At 45.4% G+C, this 22,704-nt stretch overlaps 2 protein-coding genes across 5 annotated transcripts in view; both read left to right on the top strand.

Moving 5' to 3' along the window:
• Positions 1-16,838: 16,838 nt before the first annotated feature.
• The window catches only part of LOC126961331 (fatty-acid amide hydrolase 1), a 61,789-nt gene continuing 55,923 nt past the window's right edge, over positions 16,839-22,704 (top strand). For 3 of the 4 annotated variants that reach the window (XR_007728276.1, XM_050801569.1, XM_050801577.1), the window contains exons 1-2: positions 16,839-17,394; positions 21,249-21,592. Coding sequence is in view for 3 of the 4 variants with exons in the window: in XM_050801569.1 (XP_050657526.1) it covers positions 17,302-17,394; positions 21,249-21,592 (437 nt within the window). In the remaining variant the exon portion in view is untranslated. Of the gene's footprint in view, positions 17,395-17,909; positions 17,982-21,248; positions 21,593-22,704 lie in introns of those variants that run through there. The other variant, XM_050801570.1, reaches the window with a different exon arrangement.
• On the top strand, positions 17,412-20,747 carry LOC126961355 (sperm head and tail associated protein-like). Its single transcript, XM_050801620.1, has one exon. The coding sequence runs from the start codon at positions 17,773-17,775 to the stop codon at positions 20,065-20,067; it is 2,295 nt and encodes a 764-aa protein (XP_050657577.1). The 5' UTR covers positions 17,412-17,772; the 3' UTR covers positions 20,068-20,747.

A 22,704-nucleotide genomic window follows, 5' to 3' on the forward strand; every position in this document is an offset into this window, starting at 1 on the left:
CGCCCTACTTGTTTCATCTTTTATTCTTCCTTTAGAATATCACAAGTAAAAAAGTTAAATACATATAAATAAATATTTGTGGGTGTGATTTTTGTGTGGCTTAAAATCTTAAACTGGAGCAGGATTGGCCGGGCGCCGTGGGTTTCACAGAGTGAAACCTTGTCTCAAAAAATTAAAAAATAAAAAAGAAACCAATAAGTAGGGGAAAGAGATATAAAGAAAGATATAGGCTGGGTGCGTAATTTTTTTTTTTGAGACAGAGTCTCACTCTGTCCCCCCACCCCGAGAATCAATTACAACCAAAATAAAAGAGCCTTTAATAGGTATTGTTAAGTACCCCCAACTACTGTTAAACTTCAGCAAATCACTAGCTGGGTACACCTGTCCTATATTAAACCTGTTTCTTATGAGTCCCTGTAGGTGTAAAAGGAGGACATCATGACCTACACTTGTGAACTCTTATAAGACTTAAAGTTGTTATTTCACAAACACAAAAATAAATAATATTACAAGGCAGAGTATGTGCAGTATTAAACTATACGTGTTATTCTCACCTGTTTGTTTTTTTTACCTTTCCTAAGACTTTTAATGCAATTCTATTATCACTAATTTTTGACCCTTCCTTGTTTAACCTCCTAGTAACTTTTGTGTCTTCTAGACTACAGTAATTCCACATGAAAACAATGCTGGCACAAGGCTTCTAACCCATCCCTTCTTCTGACCTAGAAAACAAAAACAAGCTGCTATTAGACCCATCAGATTAGGTATCCAGAGATTGTCACTCCTCCAACGCTAGGCAGGGCCTATGACCATAAAATTAGCAGAAAACAGCTACAGAAGATGGCCCTCTGCCCTTCTGCAGCCCATTTAAGTTTTTTTTTTTTTTTCTAAGAGAGTCTCACTCTGTCCCCCAGGCTGGAGTGCAGTGGTGCTATACTGGCTCACTGCAACCTCCTCCCGAGTTCAAGTGATTCTCCTGCCTCAGCCTCCTGAGTAGCCGGGACCACAGGTCTGTGCCACCACGCCCAGCTAATTTTTGTATTTTTAATACAGATGGGGTTTCATTATGATGGCCAGGCTGGTCTCGAACCCCTGGCCTCAAGTGATCCACCTGCTTTGGCCTCCCAAAGTTCTGGGATTACAGGCCTGAGCCACCACACCCGGCCACCCCTTTAAGATTAAGGAGGAGTATCTAATCTCTGAGGGGGAATGAAGTAGGGGACTGGCAGAAATTATTTCCAGGTCCCAAGGTCCCACTTGGATAAAATGAAGAAACTGGCAGGAACCAGCAGATGGCAACAAAAGCCATCCCTAGCTACCCTCATTGGTCATTAGCATAAGATACTTCCTCTGGGGCATGTTTACAGATGCTAGGCAATGACCAGGAAATTACTGCCCCTTTCCTAGAAAGTTAGGAATAACCTGCCCCTCAATTTGCTTTAGCCTGCTTCTTAATTTGCATGTAATTAAAAGTGGGTGGAAGTGGCTATAAATACAGTTGCCAACAGGACGAGAACTGCTCTGAGCACACTGCCTATAAGTTGTCTCTGCTCTACAAGGAGTAGCTCCAGTTCAATAAAAATTGCTGTTTGACCACTCATAGTGGCTCGTGCCTCCAATAACAGCACTTGGGGAGGCTGAGGCAGGAAGATTGCTTGAGCTCAGGAGCTTGAGACCAGCCTGGGCAACATAATGAGATCTTGTCTCTACAAAAAATACAAAAATTAGCTGGGCATGGTGGTGGGCACCTGTGGTCCCAGCTATTTGGGTAGCTTAGGTGGGAAGATTGTTTGAGCCCAGGTGGTTGAGACTGCAGTGAATTGGGATTGCACTACTGCACTCTAGCCTGGGTGGCAGAGTGAGACCCTGCCTCGAAAAAAAAAAGTGCTGTTTAACACCACCAGCTCACCCTTAAATTCTTTCCTTGGCAAAACCAAGATCCCTCCCAGACTAAGCCCCAGTTTTGGGGCTCACCTGCCTGTCTGCATCTAAACCACAGCCTTGCACAAAAGCCATCACAAGCTTACACAAAATACTTCTTTGAAAACATCTGCCCAGTAACTGCCTGTCCAACCTTGGGCTGATGCTTGTTATTGATTGGATTAATGCTTGTTATTGACTAACCCTTGTTACTGATTCTTGTAGCAACCAATAATTGTTCCAAAACAACTTACTATATGTAACGATTCTAACTTTTCCTTTAAAACCCACCCCCTTTTTTTTTTTTTCAGGTCAGGCATAGTGGCTGATACCTGTAATCCCAACTCTTTGAGTGGCCAAGGCAGGCGATCCCTTGAGCCCAGGAGTTTGAGACCAGCCTGGGCACAATGGTGAAACCTTGTCTCTACAAAAAATATGAAAATTAGCCAGGGGTGGTGGCATGTGCCAGTAGTCCCAGCTACTTGGGAGGCTGAGGCAGGAGGATTGATTGAGCCTGGGAAGTTGAGGCTGCAGTGAGCCATGATTGTGCAAGTGCCCAGCCTGGGCAACACATGAGACCCTGTCTAAAAAAAATTAAAAAAAAAAAAAAAAAAAACTCTTATTTTCCTTTACCTCCTCATGCCGAGACCAGCTCAGTTGGGGAGACCCTAACCCAGCAATGCTAGAGGAATTAAAGACACACACACAGAAATATAGAGGTGTGAAGTGGGAAATCAGGGGTCTCACAGCCTTCAGAGTTGACAGCCCCAAACAGAGATTTACCCACATATTTATTAACAGCAAACCAGTCATTGGCATTGTTTCTATAGATAGTAAATTAACTAAAAGTATCCCTGATGGGAAACGAAGGGATGGGCCGAATTAAATGAATAGGTTGGGCTAGTTAACTGCAGCAGGAACATGCTCTTAAGACACAGATCGCTCATGCTATTGTTTGTGGCTTAAGAATGCCTTTAAGCGGTTTTCTGCCCTGGGTGGGCCAGGTGTTCCTTGCCCTTATTACCGTAAACCCACAACCTTCCAGCTTGGGTGTTAAGGCCATTATGGACATGTCACAGTGCTGCAGAGATTTTGTTTATGCCCAGTTTTGGGGCCAGTTTACAGCCAGATTTTGGGCGGTTTGCTCCCAACCTCCTCATATGCCCATAGGTTAATACGGTACCATATTCCACATTGCAATGCTTACTCCTGAATTAATTTATCATATTTGGATAATCTCTTTTATTTAGTTTGACAATAGAACTAAGGTAGAAAGAAATCAACTATAAATATGAGTGGAAATCAATGACATATAAAATAAACGGAGAAAAACAACAAAACCAAAAGCTAGCCCTTTGAAAAGTTCAATAAAATATATAAACATCTTTTAGCCTAATAAGGTACAAAAGAGGGAAGACACAAATTGCCAATATCAGTAATAAGAGAGGGGACATCACTAAGGATCCTATAAACCAAAGGTCAGCGAGCTTTTTCTGTAAAGATTCAGGGAGCATGTTTGGCTTTGTGGGTCACACATGATCTGTGAAGCAACTACTTAACTCTATTGCAGTGGTAAAGGAGCCATAAAAATTATGTATTTGTATTTCAAAAACAGGCTGCAAGATGAATTTGGCTTGTGGCTGTAGTTTGCCACCCCATACTATAAACATTAAAAGGATAATAATGGAATATTTTGAAACACTTTATATGAAGACAATCAATACCTTAGATGAAATGGACACATTCTTTAAAAGACTAAAATTATTGGGGCCAGGCATGGTGGCTCATGCCTATAATTCCAGCACTTTGGGAGGCTGAGGCAGGGGGATCACCTGTGGTTGGAAGTTAGAGATCAGCCTGGGCAACATGGTGAAACCTCGCCTCTACTAAAAATACAAAAATTAGCCAGGTGTGGTGGTGCGTGCCTGTAATCCCAGCAACTCAGGAGGCTGAGGCACCAAGAATCTCTTGAACCTGGGAGGCAGAGGTTGCAGTGAGCTGAGATTGCATCACTGAACTCCAACCTGGGTGACAGAGTAAGACTGTCTCAAAAAAAGAAAAAAAAAAAGACTCAAATTGTCAAAACCAATGCAAGAAAAATTAGAAAGTTCAAATAGCTCTATATTAGGGTTTCTCAACTTCAGCACTGTTGATATTTGGGTTGGATAATTGTTGTGGGGGAGGGCTGTCCTGAGTATTGTAGGGTACTGAGCAGTATCCCTGGCCTCTACCAGCTAGATGCCAGAATGACCACCCAGTTGTAACAACCCCAAATGTCTCCAGATGTTACCAAATGTCCCCTAAGGGAGGGATAAAATCACCACTGCCCTATATCAATTAAAGAAATTGAGCCAGGCATGGTGGCTCATACCTGTAATCCCAGCACTTTGGGAGGCTGGGGTGGGCGGATCACCTGAAGTCAGGAGTTCGAGACCAGCCTGACCAACATGGAGAAATCTTGTCTCTACTCAAAATATAAAATTAGCCGGACATGGTGGCACATGCCTGTAATCCCAGCTACTCGGGAGGCTGAGGCAGGAGAATTGCTTGAACCCGGGAGGCGGAGGCTGTGATGAGCCAAGATGCATCATTGCACTCCAGCTTGGGCAACAAGAATGAAACTCCATCTCAAAAAAAAAAAAAAAAAAAGAAATTGAGAAGTTGGCTAATGGGTACAAAAATACGGTTAGATAGAAGGAATAAATTCTAGTATTTGATAGTAAAGTAGGGAAATTATAATTATAAATAATTTAGTGTATATTTTAAAATATTTAGAAGAATTATAATGATCCCAACACAAAGATAAATGTTTGTGTCTGAGGTGATGGATATCCCAATCTCTTCATAACTGATCATTATACATCGTATACGTGTATCAGAATATCACATGTACTCCCAAAATATGTACAATTATTATATATCAATAAAAATCACCAGCCTCACCAACATGGTGAAACCCCGTCTCTACTAAAAATACAAAAGAAAAAAAAAATTAGCCAGGTACGGTGGCGGGTGCCTGTAATCCTAGCTACTCAGGAAGCTGAGGCAGGAGAATTGCTTGAACCTGGGAGGTGGACGTTGCAGTGAGCCGAGATCATGACATTGCACTCCAGCCTGGGCAACAAGAATGAAACTCCATCTCAAAAAAAGAAAAAAAAAAAAGAAAAAGAAAAAGAAAAAAGAAAGAAAACAGAAGTGAAGGGACATTTCCCAAATTCTTTTTTTTTTTTTTTGAGACGGAGTCTTACTCTGTTGCCCAGGCTGGAGTGCAGCAGCATGATCTCAGCTCACTGCAAGCTCTGCCTGCCGGGTTCATGCCATTCTCCTGCCTCAGCCTCCCAAGTAGCTGGGACTACAGGACTACAGGTGCCCGCCACCCAAATTCATTTCATGAGGCCAGCATTACCATGATATCAGAATCAAACAAAGACTTTATAAGAAGAAAAAGCTGCAGGCCAATACGACTCATTAACTCAGACCCAAGAATACCAACAATATTTAAAAAGAATACTGTATCATCGGCTGGGCTGGGCACAGTGGCTCACACCTGTAATCCCAGCACTTTGGGAGGCCGAGGTGGGTGGATCACCTGAGGTCAGGAGTTCAACACCAGCCTGGCCAACATGGCGAAACCCCGTCTCTACTAAAAATATAAAAATTAGCCGAGTATGGTGGCATGTACCTGTAGTCTCAGCTACTCAGGAGGCTGAGGCAGAAGAATCGCTTGAACCTGGGAGGCGTGGGTTGCAGTGAGCTAAGATTGTGCCACTGCACTGCAGCCTGGGTGACAGGGCAAGACTCTGTTTAAAAGAAAAAAAAAAATACTGTATTTGTATCATGAATTAATGTGTTTTTTAAAGAATACAAAGTTGGTTCATATTGAAAAGTCAGCCAATATGATTCATCATAGTAATGGAATAAAGAGGTAAAACTGGCTGGGCACAGGGGCTCAGACCTAATTACAGCACTTTAGGAGGTGGACAGATCACCTGAGGTCAGGAGTTCGAGACCAGCCTGGCCAACACGGTGAAACCCCATCTCTACTAAAAATACAAAAATTAGCCGGGCGTGGTGGTGCATGCCTGTGATACCAGCTGCTCGTGATACCAGCTGCTCAGGAGGCTGAGGCAGAAGAATTGCTTGAACCTAAGAGGCAGAGGTTGCAGTGAGCCAAGATGGCACCACTGCACTCCAGACTGGTGACAGAGCGAAACTCTGCCAAAAAAAAAAAAAAAAAAAAAAAAAAAAAAGGGAGTAAAACTGTATGATCATCTTAATAGAACAACAACAAAAAAAAAACTTAAGGAAAATCAACAACTATCATGATTTTTTTAAATCTCAGCAAACTAGGAATAGAAGGAAACTTTCTAAACCTAAGAAAGGACATCTATACACATGCAGGTGCACGCACACACAAAACTACAGCTAATATCATATATAATGGTGAAGTACTGAATGCTTTCTTCTTAAGAATGGGAACAAGGCAAGGATGTCTACCATCACCACTTACATTCAACTGTGTACTGGAAGTCCTAGCCAGTGGAATAAAGCAAAGAAAAAAAAAGGTAAATAGATGGAAAAGAAAGAAGTTAAAGTGTCTTTATTTACAAAAGACATGACCATATGCTTAGAAAACCTGAATAGATTTCCAAAAAGTTACCAAAAGTAATAATTGAGTTTAGGAAGGTCTCAGGATACAAGGTCAACAGAAAAAATCAATTATATTTTAATATAATAGAATTTTTCTTTTTTTTTTCTTTTGAGACAGAGTCTCACTCTGTTGCCCAGTCTGGAGTGCAGTGGCATGATCTCAGCTCACTGCAACCTCTGCCTCCTGGGTTCAAGTTATTCTCCTGCCTCAGCCTCCCAAGTAGCTGGGATTACAGGCATGAGCCACCATGCACAACTCATTTTTGTATTTTTAGTAGAGACTGGGTTTCACCACTTTGGCCTGGCTGGTCTCGAACTCCTGACCTCAGGTGATCCACCCGCCTCGGCCTCCCAAGTGCTAGGATTATAGGCATGAGCCACAGCGACACAGCCAGCCTTTTTCTTGAAAAATGAACAAAGTGAGCCTGTCACTTCAAGGAAAATGACTGACAGTATTTGTTGCCAATAAGAAAATTCCAAAATTCCACATTCAAATGCCAAATAAGAAAGAGCTTTCAGCTGGGAGCAGTGGCTCACTTTGTCAGAGACGTGTGAACCAGAGCAACTCTTTTTTTTTTTTGGAGACGGAGTCTCACTTTGTCGCCAGGCTGGAGTGCAGTGGCACGATCTCGGCTCACTGCAACCACCGCCTCCTGGATTCAAGGGATTCTTGTGCCTCAGTCATCCCAGTAGCTGGGATTACAGGCATGTGCCACCACATCCAGCTAATTTTTTTTTTTTTTTTTTTTTTTGAGACAGAGTCTCACTCTGTCGCCGAGGCTGGAGTGCAATGGTTCGATCTCGGTTCACTGCAACCTCCGCCTCCTGGGTTCAAGCGATTCTCTTTTGCCTCAGCCTCCTGAGTAGCTGAAATTACAGGTGCATGCCACCTAATTTTTGTATTTTTAGTAGAGACGCGGTTTCACCATGTTGGTCAGGCTGCTCTCAATCTCCTGACCTCATGATCCACCCACCTCGGCCTCCCAAAGTGTTGGGATTACAGGTGTGAGCCACCGCGCCCAGCAGAACAACTCCATCTTAAATAGCAGTTGGGTAAAATGAGGCTGTGTAGCAGGATGAGCCGCAGACAAAACTCCTCAGACACTGAGTTAAAGCAGGAAGGGGTTTATTCGGCCGGGGGCATCGGCAAGACTTCTCCCTCAAGAGCCAAGCTCCCCGAGTAAGCAATTCCTGTCCCTTTCAAGGGCTCACAACTCTAAGGGGGTGCGCGTGAGAGGGTTGTGATTGATGGAGCAAGCAGGGGGTACGTGACTGGGGGCTGAATGCACCGGTAATTAGATTGGAACAAAACAAGATAGGGATTTTCACAGTGCATTTCTATACAATGTCTGTAATCTATAGATAACATAACCGATTAAGTCAGGGGTCGATCTTTAACGATCAGGTCCAGGGTGCGGCACCGGGCTTTCTGCCTGTGGATTTCATTTCTGCCTTTTAGTTTTTACTTCTTTCTTTGGAGGCAAAAATTGGGCATAAGATGATATGAGGGGTGGTTTCCTCCCTTATTCCCCCATTTTGAGACTCTCACTCATTTTATTAGTGGGTGTTCTCACTTTCATTTTCACTACCCATGTCTTCTTGCAAGACAGATTGATAGTGATTCATATAGTACACTTGTGCTGAAGCATTTTGGTGAACTAAGGTAGCAATGAAGCTTTTTATCATTTGAAGAAGTACAGGTAGCAAACAAGGGAGTAGTAAGCAGGTTCCTATTACTATTATAACTCCTATTATAAGAGTTTTAAATCCTCCTAGCGCTGGGAACCATTTTCTAAACATGGCCCTAGGATCAAATCTGTGCCACACTTGCATGGGCACATGTGCCAATTTTGTCATATCTCTAACCATGTCTTCAACTACTTGCCCTTGATTATCTATGTGTAAGGTTAAATTTCCTACAGCTCTCTCCTTCCACTGCTAGCAAGTAGTCGAGAGCTAATCTATTTTGATAGATAGCATTTCTCATCTGAGTTTCTTGCCGGGCCAGAATAGATAAGTCAAGGCTCTGCCGGTTTTATTAGTGATTATTTTTCTCTTTTTTTTTTTTTTTTTTTTTGAGACGGAGTCTCGCTCTGTCCTCAGGCTGGAGTTCAGTGGCAAGATCTCAGCTCACTGCAAGTTCCGGCTCCTGGTTTCACGCCATTCTCCTGCCTCAGCCTCCCGAGTAGCTGGGACTACAGGCGCCCACCACCACGCCCGGCTAATTTTTTTGTATTTTTAATAGAGACGGGGTTTCACCGTGTTTGCCAGGATGGTCTCGATCTCCTGACCTCATGATCCACCCGCCTTGGCCTCCCAAAGTGCTGGGATTATAGGCGTGAGCCACCGTGCCTGGCTAGTGATTATTTTTAAGACAGCTTGTAACCGTATGATTCGATTGATCATGTAAATGGGGGTCCAGTATCCCCACGAGCCGTCCTGTGCCTAAGTAGCAGGCTTATAATATTGTATGATTCTCTCAGGGGACCATTTATCATTTTTTCATTTTCTTATAGCTATGCTTCTCTTTTCGCGGGAAGCATAGACAGGGAAGCGCAGGAGTTCGCCTGTTTTTATGGGCCGTAGGAAGATGGTTTAATAGTGCCGATAACACAACTACCTGCCCACTGGTCAGGTAATTTGGTGTAAGCTCTACGCCCACATATAATCCAGTGGGGGCTGTCCAGTCCTGGTGGGACTCCGGGTGGGTCCACATGGTTTGCAACTTTGGGAATTTACTAAATGGATTTCTCTCTGTGTGATCTGAACTCCACCAAGTGACTGTTTTTGTGGTACCTTTATACAGTTTCTGTCTCAGACAACTAAGTCGTCCTATGGGGTGAGTGAATTCTTTTCCTTCTCTAGCTATGCAATATTGTCCAATAATTGAGGTTTTTAGTACCTAGAAATTATCAGGGTGATTCTTTTGAGCCGGGAATTCATCAGGAACTGGGTCTGTAGGTACTAATTCTCGGGCTTCCTATGGCCATTGATCTCCTATTACAGTTCCTCCACATAACATGAAGTGACATTGAGAGACTGTGCTACATGCTCGGCTAATTGCAAAAACAAATTTCTTGTTTTTCCTGGAATTTGTGGTACTGGCACATTTAGTTCATCATAGAAAGTTTGAAACACTGGCTCAGGAGAGCGTTTGTAAACTTCTCTTCGAACCAAGATACTTACTCCAGGATCCAGTTCGGCCCCATCGATTCCTAAGGTCACACGCTCCTCTTTTTTCCAGTGAGGATCAAGGGGATTGGTTATTACTAGCTCTAAGGGTTACATTGTCCCTTAGTACAGGAAGGGCCATTTGTTCCTTTCTGAAGGTGGACTGGATCCTTTTTTTTGCTTTTTTTTAATCCAAGTGGCCTAAATGACACAAGACCAGTATTTACATTTATTTCCACACACTCCTAATTTATGACAAATGTACTTATTTTCTGCCATATAGCTTCTTTTCTAATTAAGATAATCACACCTTATTCCTAACTTATTATTATTAATGACAGCACAGGCATCAAATTTTAAGGTGACTTGTTTGGGCACCCCTTTTTCTTCTGTTTTGGCTAACACTTTACTCGTATCGTTTATGAGCCCCCTCCAGTCCTCAGTCCTTAATCTTATTTTAAAAACTGTGGTCATGGGAGGCTCAGATGGGTCATAATACACATCAGGTTGGTCATTTCCTGGGCTACATACCTCATATAGAATAACATTATACAAACAAGTTCTTTTTAGAGTTCCAGTACACTTATAATAACCATAAAATAATAGGACCGTAGCAACCTTTTGTCCTACCTCAGTGACTTGATGTATACACTGGGAACAGTCCTCAGTCTGAGGAAGGTCAGTTGAAGTCCTTACTGTACAAGTTCAAATTTTAAGGAAAATGAGTCCTGCGATGAGTTTCCTCATGTTTCAGCTGTGCGTAAACCAGTCAGCTTCCGGGTGTCACAGGAGCAGGGCTTGTCGTCTTCTTCAGAGTCACTTTGCAGGGGTTGGCGAAGCTGCTCCCGTCCACGTACTGCTCACAGTCTACTGATGTTCAAGGACGTCTCGGAGGTTGGGCCTGCTAGAATAAACTGAGTCCAACACCTCTACACAGTTATGTTTAACTGGGCTCTCTGATACTGGGAGCAAGGTGGCGGGGTTTAGCATGTTGCAAACTTCAATGGTTATGTGGGGATTTTCACATAGCAAGCTTTGGTACTTGGTTAATCTAGCATTTGTTAACCAATGATATCCTTTGGTATTTATTAAAGTTACCACAGCACGGGGGGCCTTTATATTCAGGTTTTGCCTAAGGGTTAGTTTATCTGCTTCTTGTGCTAACAGGGCCTTTGCTGCTAGGGCCGTTAGACCTGGGGGCCAGCCTTTGGAAACCTTGTCTCGTTGTTTTGAGAGCTAGGCCACTGGCCTTGGCCAGGGCCCCACAGTCTGGGTTAAAACTCCAATTGCCATTTTTTCTTTTTCTGACACGTACAGTGTAAAGAGTTTTGTCAGGTCAGGTAGCCTCAGGGCTGGGTCCGACATGAGTTTTTCTTTTTAACTCATGAAAAGCTCGTTGCTGTTGGTTGTAACAGATGTAGTTTATCTAATCTACATTTTTATTAACTGTCATCTACTGAAATATTGACTCAAATCCTGCAGCTATTTGATTTCAAGCTTTAAATTGATCTAGCATTCCTTGTGGGACTCCAATTGCATCTAAATAGACATGAGAGTCGAAAGACCCATAAGGGGCTTCTCTCGCTTTATGATGTCTTATTTTTTTTCCTTCTGGTTGATGAAATGCCAGGGTGAAAGGGATAGCCAATTGGGCTTAAGTACAAGTGCCACTCCAGTTATTCAGCAGAGTGTCCAGTAAAGGTCCACCACAATACCACCACGCATTGCTCAGGGATGAACAAGGGCTGACTGATTGATAAGCTCTTGAAAATTCGTAAGGAATGTTAAGTTTCCTTCCTGCTGTGACAGACATGAAGTGAACTTAGTGTTGGGAGATGGAAGCTGGATGGCCCTCGGGGGCTGAACCGCAGGGTGCTGGACTTAGGGATATAGCAGAGAGAGAGTTTGGCATGACTTATTACTCCAGGCTGTAGAATCCTGGAAAAGAGCTACCATGCAGCCTACGCCTGGTCAACTGCAGGACCACCTTAGTGGAAGGGGGACAATCTGGACCTCTGGCCTGCCATGTGCACAAGCATAACAATTGCTTTTGTTTAACGTGCAGATGGAATATTTGATCCAATTTATCCAGGCATTTCCATCTTGGTATCCTGTCTTAATTGCTAAAGTTTGTTTTAGGTCTTTAACTTCTATGATCCTCTAGTAAAATGAATGTATGGTTTTAGGAAAATTACAAAAACTGGTTGGGGCAGTCCATCCTTGCTCTTTAGTGGTCCACAGAATGTGGGACCAACTATGGCATGAAAGCTCTACATCAGGGGGCAAGACTCCTGGTTAGCACTGGGGTCTTTATCGAGATGTCCCTGGATTAAATGGTCCTAGTTTACTAATGTCTAGTCTGAGGAGAGTCAGGAGGGACAGAGGTACTTTTCTGAAGTAGAAAGCTGTCTTTGACTTGGCAAGTCCTCAAAGGGTATAACAAGGCAAGCATTAAATGCAATAGTTTGAGGCAAAATTGACTTGGTTATATTAATAACTAGATGGTCAGCAATAGAACGAGGAAAGAAGAAACAGTAATAGAATAGATGAAAAGAGTTAAATTTTTCTTAGCTTTAGTTTGGTAGGGTTTTACCCTGGGACTACGGCCCACGACTCTGGAGGGGGTGGCGCTTTCTTGACTCAGGTGTGATGAGTCCATCCTTTTTTGCTGTACAAACAGCAGTTTTGGTGGTTAGCAGCACAAGGTAGGGTCCTTTTCAGGCTGGCTCGAGTTTTTCTTCTTTCCACCTTTCGATGAGAACATGATCTTCAGGCTGGTGCTGGTTTACTGGAAATTCTAGGGGTGGCACGTGTGCTAAAAGACTTTTTTTTTTTTTTTTTTTTTTTGAGAAAGTGGAAGATAAACCAAGTATATAATTTTTAAGAAATTGACCTTTTGTTTTAAATGTGGGGACCTTGGCAGTGGACTTTATAGTCCTTAGTGCCTTTTTACTGATAAATTTCCTTTAGCTCCTATTTTTTATTGGTTTTTAAACCAAAGAAAGCCAAATACCATTTTACATTTAACAATGCTTCTCGTATGATTTTTATACCAGATAAGCTAAATGTTATCTTTATATTAGCGTGTTATTAATGTTAAACCTAATTTTAATAAAACCTTGTAGACATATTTATTTAATTTTTAATGTTTGACCATAAGGTAAGATTTCATAGACTCTTTTTAACCTTTTATAATTTTTGCTAAAGAGCAGGTTGGTGCTTTAAGAAAAACTTGTTATGCTTTTACTTTAATGTCCAGTTCACAGAAAAACTGGATGATACTTCTTTAACTTTAGCTAATATGTTTACACACAGAATGTTCTTTACAATTAATGTTTTAAAACTTGCTTAAACCTTCAAAACAATAATTTTTAAAAACTTTTTAATGTAGGTAAAAATGTACATTCTTATGCCTCCTTATAATCCTTTTACCACAGATATATTTTGCTTTTCTTATACACCTTGCACATAAACTGTTTTTTTTTTTTTTTTTTTTTCAATAGTTTTACATTCAGGAGGCCTAGTTACTTTTAAATTATACATTTTTTTGTATAAATTCCTTTTTTAACACTTTTTTTATAACCTTTTTTTTTCTGTCACAACTTTTACAGGCAATTTTTCCACATACCTTAACTTTCTGACTTATTACAAACACTTCTTTCTTTAAACAACCAGTTAATTTATTTCAGGGCAAGAATTTACCATATAACACTCTTTTTATATAAATTCCGCCCCCCCCTTCTCCCCCCTTTTTTTCCGAAGATGATAACCATTCTTTTCCAAAGCAAACCTTTTTTTATGTTTGTGGACTAGACTGTCTAAGGCCATAAGAATAGAAGTTACTATAATACATGTTACACTGTTAACTTTTAGCAAACTTTACTTTTGTTGAAAACCTTGTAAGTTTGGGATTTTAATTATCCTTTGCTATTAATAAGACCTTGTTTTGTCCAAATTAGAATTGGTATGATGGCTTTTAAAGGAATAGGGTACACTTTTTTTTTTTTAACTACTTATATATTCTCTTTCTCTCTTTGACTTTGTCTCTCTCTCTTTGACTTTCTTTTTGCCTCTGTCTTTTCCTCTCTCTCTCTGCCTCTGTCTTTCTCTCTCTCTCTCTCCTTGACTCCCTCTTTGTCTCTTCCTCTCCGTCTCTTCCTCTCTCTCTCTTTGCCTCTTTTCCTCTCTGTCTCTTTCCTTTCTCTCTCTCTGCTGGTCTTTCCTTGCCTCTGCCAGCTGCTTATGCTGCTGTTCTCTCAACTACTGTGTGTTGGGAGCGGGGGTCTAAAACCAACTATAACCAAGTGTCTACGTACAGGAACTGGTCTGGGTTCCCTGGCTTACATGTTACCTTGTGCTACACCTTTGAAACAAGGGACCTGCCCAGGCTTCCTTCTAATGGCCAAGCTACCTCTAATGCTGGCCAGTCTATCTTACACAAAGTTTTAAGTTTTCCTGGTGTCATAGTACTCCATAGTCTCCCTTAAATCCTTTTTTTGAAATTTTTCAACATAGTTCCTAGTGGGATGGGCTTACTTTGTGCCTCACCCATGTTTCCTCTAGACAAAACACCATGCTTACACCACATGCACACCACAAAACGAAGAACGGGTAAAAAGGGCACACACACACACTTTTGTAGTTTACACCAAACCAAGATCAAAACCAAAATCAGAGTATCCAGAAATCCAAGCCAGGTCAAAACCAAAGTACCAAGCAATCCAAGTCAAGTCAAAAACAAAAACCAAAGTGCTGGTACAGGCACACTGTGGGTGATCAGGCCACGCTTCCACTCAAATGGAGTAGGCAAGTTCCCAAGACCAATCCTGTCAAGCAATTCAAACCAAGTCAAAACCAAAGTGCTGATAAAGGCACGCCGTGGGTGATCAGGCCACGCTTCCACTCAACTGGAGTGGGCAAGTTCCCAAGACCGGTCCTGTCAAGCAATTCAAACCAAATCAAAACCCAAACCAAAACCAAAGTGCCGATAAAGGCACACCATGGGGGATCAGGCCACGCTTCCACTCAAATGGAGTGGGCAAGTTTCAAAGACTAGTCTTACCAAGTTTTAGATGTCCAGACTCCAAGTGCTCGTTCATTCCCAGTGTTCAGCCACTGCGTTGATCCTCCACGGGGGCCTGCCACACACTGCTCTGGTGAGGCGTCCCACCGGGGCAAATGCCTACCCAGCAGCGCTTTCAGGATCCGCGTCACTTGGGCTGGTCCGAGTCCCCGGCAGGGATGATCCACAGGGCAGGCTTAAGCCGCCTAAGGAGCTGCCTCAACCATCCACCATTCACCTCGCCCCCCGGTTAGGGAACACAGAAATGTAGCAGGACGAGCCGCAGACAAAACTCCTCAGACACCGAGTTAAAGAAGGAAGGGGTTTATTTGGCCAGGGGCATCGGCAAGACTTCACTCTCAAGAGCCGAGCCCCCCGAGTGAGCAATTCCTCTCCCTTTTAAGGGCTCACAACTCTAAGGGGGTGCATGTGAGAGTGTTGTGATTGATGGAGCAAGCAGGGAGTACTTGACTGGGGGCTGCATGCACCGGTAATTAGATTGGAACAAAACAAGATAGGGATTTTCATAGTGCATTTCTATACAATGACTATAATCTATAGATAACATAACCGATTAGGTCAGGGTTAGATCTCTAACTACCAGGCCCAGGGTGCGGCGCCCGGCTGTCTGCCTGTGGCTTTCATTTCTGCCTTTTAGTTTTTACTTCTTTCTTTGGAGGCAGAAATTGGGCATAAGATGATATGAGGGGTGGTCTCCTCCCTTAGCTGAAACCCATTGGGCTGCACTCCCAGACGGTTAAGACATTCTAAGCCACAGTTTGAGACAGGTCAGCACAAAATACAGCTCATAAAGACCTTGCTGATACAACCGGTTGCAGTAAGAGTCCGCCAAAACCCACCAAAACCAAAATGGCTACGAGAGTAACCTCTGGTCATCCTCATGGCTGCACTCCCACCAGCGCCACGACAGTTTATATGGCAAGGTTAGGAAGTTACCCTATGTGGTCTAAAAAAAGGAGGCAGTCAGGCATGGTGGCTCACATCTGTAATCCCAGCACTTTGGTGAGGCCCAGGCGGGTAGATCACGAGGTCAGGAGATCGAGACCCTCCTGGCTAACAGGGTGAAACCCTGTCTCTACCAAAAATACAAAAAATTAGCTGGGCGAGGTGGCGGGCGCCTGTAGTCCCAGCTACTGGGAGGCTAAGGTAGGAGAATGGCCTGAACCGGGGAGGCGGAGCTTGCAGTGAGCCGAGATCACATCAAGCCACTGCACTCCAGCCTAGGCATCAGAGCGAGACTTCCTCTTAAAAAGAGGAGGTGTGAATAACCCCTTGTTTAGGGTACCATCAAGAAATAACCATAAAAATGGGGCAACCAGCAGCCCTTTGGGGCTGCTCTATCTATGGAACATCCATTCTTTCATTCTTTTACTTTAATAAACTTGCTCTCACTTTGCATTGCGTACTCGCCCTGAATTCTTTCTTGTGAGAGATCCAAGAACCCTCTCTCTGGTAACAATGTCTGTAATCCCAGCCAATCTCCCTGCCTTTTGATCTCCCTCTCTCACTCCTACCCACCCTGATAATTGGCTGTTGAATGATCATTTAAAAACACAGTTTCTGATCATGTCCCTCCTCTCCACTGGATTCAGTGATGTCAAATGTTGTGGGGCCTAACGCTTCCAGAATTTGAGAAGGCATAGTTAAAATAAAAAAAAAATACAAAACTTGGCCGGGCACTGTGGCTTACGCCTGTAATCCCAGCACTTTGGGAGGCCAAGGCAGGTGGATCACTTGAGGACAGGAGTTCGGGACCAGCCTGGCCAACATGGTGAAACTCCATCTCTACTAAAAATACAAAAATTAGCGGGTGTGGTGGTGCACACCTGTAATCCCAGCTCCTTGGGAGGCTGAAGCAGGAGAATCGCTTGAACCGAGGAGGCAAGGGTTGCAGAGAGCTGTGATCGTGCCACTGCACTCCAGCCTGGGCGACAGAGGGAGACTCCGTCTCAAGAAAAAAATAATAATAATACAAATTAGGTATATAGTTCCTTGAAAGGGGGCGTGCAAATGATAGGTCCTGAAACTTAAGCTTCATTCGTTTCACTGCAAATCTTCTGCCTACAAGTCTGGTCTCATTTTCCTCTACCTAAGGATCTTCCTCCATGCAATTTCGGTCTAGGAGGCCCTTCCCTTCCCTTTTCGCCTAGCTAACTCTTTCGGTACTCAACCACCAGCTCCTAATCCTCCCTGATCCCCTAAGTGGGCTAGGGGCTTCTTTGGAGTCCCTCGCACTGCTCCAAGCATCCAGGAAGAGTCATCATTCCGGGTGCCAGGTTGCTCTTTTTCCAGCAGCCTTCAGGGGATCCCTGGCGGGGCGGAGTCTCTAGAGGCGCGCGGAGTCCTGGGAGAACGTCGGAAGTATTTCCTTCCCCTTTTTTCGCTAGTGTCCCGCCGGGTGGCGCTCACCACCTCCCCGGAACACGCGAGTCTCCCGCTGCGGTTCCGGTCGGAATTACCCAGTGGCGCACGCCGACATGGCTGCGCTGACACTGAGGGGTGTCCGGGAGCTGCTGAAGCGTGTGGACTTCGCGACGGTCCCGCGGAGACATCGACATAAGAAAAAATGGGTAAGGTCCAGCTGGGGGCGCAGGAGGGAAAAGTGAGGGTGGAAAGTTCTCCAGTCCTTCCATTTCCCGGCCCTCTAGAACGCCTACGCGTCTTTCCCAAGTACTTATCTGAGCATCCGGAGGCACCTCCCTCTCAGTCTGTTCCGTCACCGCCTCAATCCTCACTCTTTCTGTCCCGAGCGTTTGTTTCTTCCACTTGTTACGTCTGCAGTCTCCTGACTCCGCCCCTCTAAGTTGCGTCATCACCTTCGCCTTCATTCTTTTAGTGATGTCACGGTCTCTTGTTCCTCAGCTGTGTCCACATACCTTTCTGTCCCCCACTACCCCTTTTACTTCCCTCCCTCCCCTCCCCTTTTCCCTTGCCCATTCTTCCCCCACATGACTTCTCCTCCTTTCCTCATTGATTTTCCAGCCCGTTCGCCCTCACCCCTCGGAAAATACCATAGCGACCTTCCCTGCACTCCTGGGTCTCCGCCGCCTTGCAGGAAAGGATTCAGCCCCTTCCTCAACCTGGAACTGCCTCTGGCGACCGGGAAAGGTTACAGCGACGACCCTGCCCGTACTGCCGGCCCAAACCCTGGCAAAAGGTGCAACGAATCCTCTCATCCTCTGGAATCTCCCTGCTTCTCCAGAGACCCTTTTTCTTGCCTCCCTGGAAGCCCTGGAATTTCTTCTATGACTGGCACGCCCCCCTACCCACCCCAGCCGATGCCCTCGCGGCCTCCACCATCTCTTCCACCCGCACAACCTTCCTTGCAGTCAGGGAGATGTTCTTTTGAGTCCTCTTCCCCACTCCCGGAAAGGACCTACTGCCGCGAGCCCTGCCACTCGGGTTCCCCACTCTCCAGCCCTTATTTTGAGCAGTTCAGCATTCCGGGGTCATCCCCTCTCTGTCAGCGGACCCCTTACTGCAGCTGGATGAGTCCCTCGAGAATGCGGCGTGCCTGTGTTCAAGGCGCGTACTTTGACCAGCGCACTAATCGCTGTTACTCCAGCAGATGCCCTTCAGCTTTTGGAACCAGCCCGGCAACCTCCTTTCCCCTTGCTCATCAGTCCCCGGGAACGAGCCCAGTGACCTCCCCTCAGCTCACTCATGTACCCTTGGAAACTGGACCCATGATTTCACCTCCTCCTACACATAGGACCCCGGGAACTTGCCTCACGATTTCACCTCCTCTTGCTCCCCGGCCAGTGGAAACTAGTCCTATGGACTCCTCAACCCCTTCTCACAGAGTTTTGGAAACTGGGCTGATGATCTCTCTGCCCTCTCACTGGTCCTCAGGGAGAAGTTATAATGACCCCCTTCTCTCCCCAGCACCTTCCCCACCTACTGGCAGCTTTTACTGTGGCAGCCTTAGGCCTCTAGACTCTTGTGAACCCAAACCACAGCTTGACCTGCCCCTTGAGAAAAATTGTTGTGGCTCCCCACTCTCTTCTCAGGCAGGTAGGCCTGGCTTTCCCAGGTCACCTCAGGACGGCTCTTATCATTACTCCCATCTTTCTTCAGAGGCCTACATGCCTACCCCTGGAAGTCCTTGCTATGCCATCCGCCTGCACCCCAGGAGTACTGATTCTGCTTGGTCACCCCAGTCCCAGGCTCCCAGGAAGGCTTGCTTTGAGTCCCTTCTCTCCTGGGAGCCAAGTGGGAACTCTTACCTCATCCTAACTCCGGGCACCACAAATGGTCCCCCTTGTTCCCAGGAACCATCTCGTCCCCATGGTCCTCATTCTGTCCTTTCCTTCCCTTCACCCCTGGGCAACCAGTTTATATCTCCACCCCAGTCACTTCCCCGCAGAAGCTATAATGAACCCCCTCTTCCCACCCCAGTTTCCCCCCAACCGGAGTCCCCTAAGTCCCCAGAGTTAAGACAGTCACATACTCCCCACAAATGTCTCTCCCTAGTCAATACTCCCCAGCACACCCCTTCTAGCCAGCCCAAGCCCACTAAGGCCCGCACCTCTCCCCCAACTCCCTCCTGCCTCTCTGGTCCTTCTTGTATGGAGCCATACATCACAACTCCTTCAAATTCCAGCCCCAAAGAACTTCCCCCAGGGACTGCCTTACCGACTGTGGTCTGTAGAACCCTCAAAACGGTTATCCCCACTTCTCTTCCCCTCAGCCTTCCTTGTGATCCTGTCTCGCCCAATAGTTATGCTCAGAGCAGCCCCCATGGGCCCTCCATAGGGCCCCCCTGCAATACCCATATATACTCTGTGGTTCCCTCCACCCCCCATCCCTGCCCACTGTCTGGCTCCCTCAATCATTCGAAAGGCCCCCCTCCCATTGTGCCTCGGTGTGACACCTATACCACTCCTAGGGGCCCACCCCAACCTCGTCGTCAGCCTGTGATGCCTCCTTGTTCTACCCACATCTATTCTTTTATCCCTTTGAGAACACCCTTTGATCCTCGAAGTTTACCTATTGTCCCCCGAGTCCGGGCCTACCCTGATACTGTCCCCTGTGGCCTCCATATCTACCCTGTGGCCTCTCAAGGCCCTTGCAAAGAGCCCCTGCAGATTCCCTACAGCTGCCCTTTGCCTTCATCCAAGGATTCCAGCTGTAACACCAATCCCAGCTGTAGTTTGACTATTATTAGGGAATGCCAGAGTAGTGACAGTGAGAGCAGGAGTTCCCACCAAAGCCAAAGCCGGAGCCAAAGCGAGTCCTCGTGATGACAGAAGTCGGAGCCGGAGCAAGAGCCATCATTTGAGCAGAAGTCCAAGCCAGAAAAGGAGTCCCTATCCTAGCAGAAGCTGGGGCCGGAGCAGTAGTCCTCAACAAAACACAAGTCACGGCCAGAGTGAGAGTCCCCAGCTTAGCATAAATGAGCGCCAGGGTGAGAGTCCTCAAATTAGCAGAGGTCAGGGCAAGAGCAAGATTCTATGATGGCAAAAGTTGGAACCGGAGCAAGAGTCCCCAACATGGCAAAGGTCAAGGCCAGAGCAAGAGTCCCAGCAGGGGCAAAAGTCACAGTCAGAGTGAGAGTCCTCACCATAACAAGAAATGAAGGCCAGAGCAAAAGTTCTGACCAGACCAAAAATCTAGGCCAGAGCAAGGCATAGATAGTAACAAGATTGCCAGCTATAACAAGCATCCCAGCTGCAGCAACTAGGACCAACTTGTGGACTCCTCATCTGAAGTCTTCATTTCTCTTTTACTCTGCCTCCTCGCTCTTGTCCTCTTGTCCCCTGTTACCCCCATAGCAGTCATTCTACAAGTCCCTGTTTTGGTTCACACCTCAGGATTCTGTGTGCCCTCCTTATCCTACCTTTCTGGGGTCTGGGAACTCTCCCAACATGACCCTCAACCCTCTAATTCTAAGCATTATGGTGCTGGTCACTGCATGACGCTAGGTAAGTTACCCGCATCTCTTCATCACATTGAAACGTTACTAATTTTTTTTTGTATCTTACTGAGCTATCAGTTGTAGTGCTCACATAAGCTAGAAGACATGAAAGTGCTTTCTAATAGGACTGTTCAGAAGAAAAGGGCCTTTTGCTTTTAAGTTCAAAGCTTCCCAGAGCCTCCATAGTTTCTCCTAATCTGCAGGCTTTCCTCAAGAGTCCTCTCCTGAGCTCCCATTCTTCTAAGTTCCTCTTACTCCAAGGTCCCCCTCCTTGATGACCCCCGCACAGTACCATGAGAGTTACATCTTTATTGGACAACCCTGAGATGGGAAGGCCCACCCTCTGCTACTGTTCCCTCTCACACTTCTCTGGCAGGAAGGCAGGATGCAAAAGCAGGAGTGGGCACTAGCTGGATCCAAGTTGCCCCTAGACTCTGAGGTGGGGTCAGGTAGTAGGGGGTAGAGGCAAGACTGGGAAAACCAATAAGCCTGTCCTCTCTCTTTTAGGCTGCCACAGAGCCCAAATTCCCTGCCGTTCGACTGGCTTTGCAGTATTTTGACATGACTTACAGTGTGCAGTTTGGAGATCTTTGGCCATCAATCCGTGTCAGTCTCCTCTCAGAGCAGAAGTATGGTGCACTGGTCAATAACTTTGCTGCCTGGGATCATGTAAGTGCTAAGCTGGAGCAGCTGAGTGCCAAGGACTTTGTGAATGAAGCCGTCTCCCACTGGGAACTGCAGTCTGAGGGTGGCCAATCTGCAGCCCCATCCCCTGCCTCCCGGGCCTGCAGTCCGAACCTTCGATGCTTCACTTTTGCCAGAGGGGATGTCAGTCGCTTCCCTCCTGCCAGGTAGGATCTGGAGCCGTGATAAGCAGTCCTGAGTGCCTGCTGGAAGTAGATATGATGAGACTCAGCGTCTACTCTCTGTAATAAGGACCATAATATTGCTAATATTTATGGCATGTTTATACAGACTAGGCATTTTTTGAGGTGCCATGTATATGTTATCTCTTTTTGTTCTGTCAACAGCCTTATGAAGTAGTTATTATTGTTCCTCTTTTACATTTGGGGAAACTGAGGTACACAGAAGTTAAGATTCTTACTTGCTTTAGGTCCCTCAGATGGTAAGTGGTGTGGCTAATATTTAAACCCAGAACCTGCACTTTGAACCCACTCTGCTCTGTGCCTCTGGCAGAAAACAGCCACCTTTTATATGAGCACTCACTGGGCTCTCTCAAGTTGAAATGTGTGTTATTCACAGCAGTCTTCTCATTTTGCCCTCACAGCCACCCATCAAAGTGAATAGGAAAAGTAACTTCATGGTAGCAAAGAGGTAGTGGGACTTTCCTAGGAAATAGGGCTGGCATAGGGGCACAAACTTGGTATTAGACTGGGAAAAAGAAAGAACTTCCAGTTTCTTGATTCAGTCCTCATGTATATGAAGTTGCATGAGAAAAGACTGCAGAATCAAATGCTGAATTCTGCTTTAACAATTAAGGAGAGCTCAATGTTAGTTGTAGGGTATGGGAATCGATACCCTACAACTTTTTGAAAGACTTTATCGGACTTTCAAAAAGACTGATTTATTTTTTGAAAAGAATAAATTTTGAAAGACTGATTTATTTATTTAAAAATATTGACTGGGCGCGGTGGCTCACGCCTCTAATCCTAGCACTTTGGGAGGCTGAGGCGGGCGGATTGCCTGAGCTCAGGAGTTTGAGACCAGCCTGGGCAACACGGTGAAACCCTGTCTCTACTAAAATACAAAAAAATTAGCTGGGTGGCTGGGCACGATGGCTCATGCCTGTAATCCCAGAACTTTGGGAGGCCGAGGCAGGCGGATCACAAGGTCAGAAGATCAAAACCATCCTGGCTAACACGGTGAAACCCCGTCTCTACTAAAAATACAAAAAATTAGCCGGGCGTGGCAGCATGCGCCTGTAGTCCCAGCTACTCGGGAG

This window comes from Macaca thibetana, chromosome 1, assembly GCF_024542745.1.
Source record: "Macaca thibetana thibetana isolate TM-01 chromosome 1, ASM2454274v1, whole genome shotgun sequence".
Lineage (NCBI taxonomy): Eukaryota > Metazoa > Chordata > Mammalia > Primates > Cercopithecidae > Macaca > Macaca thibetana.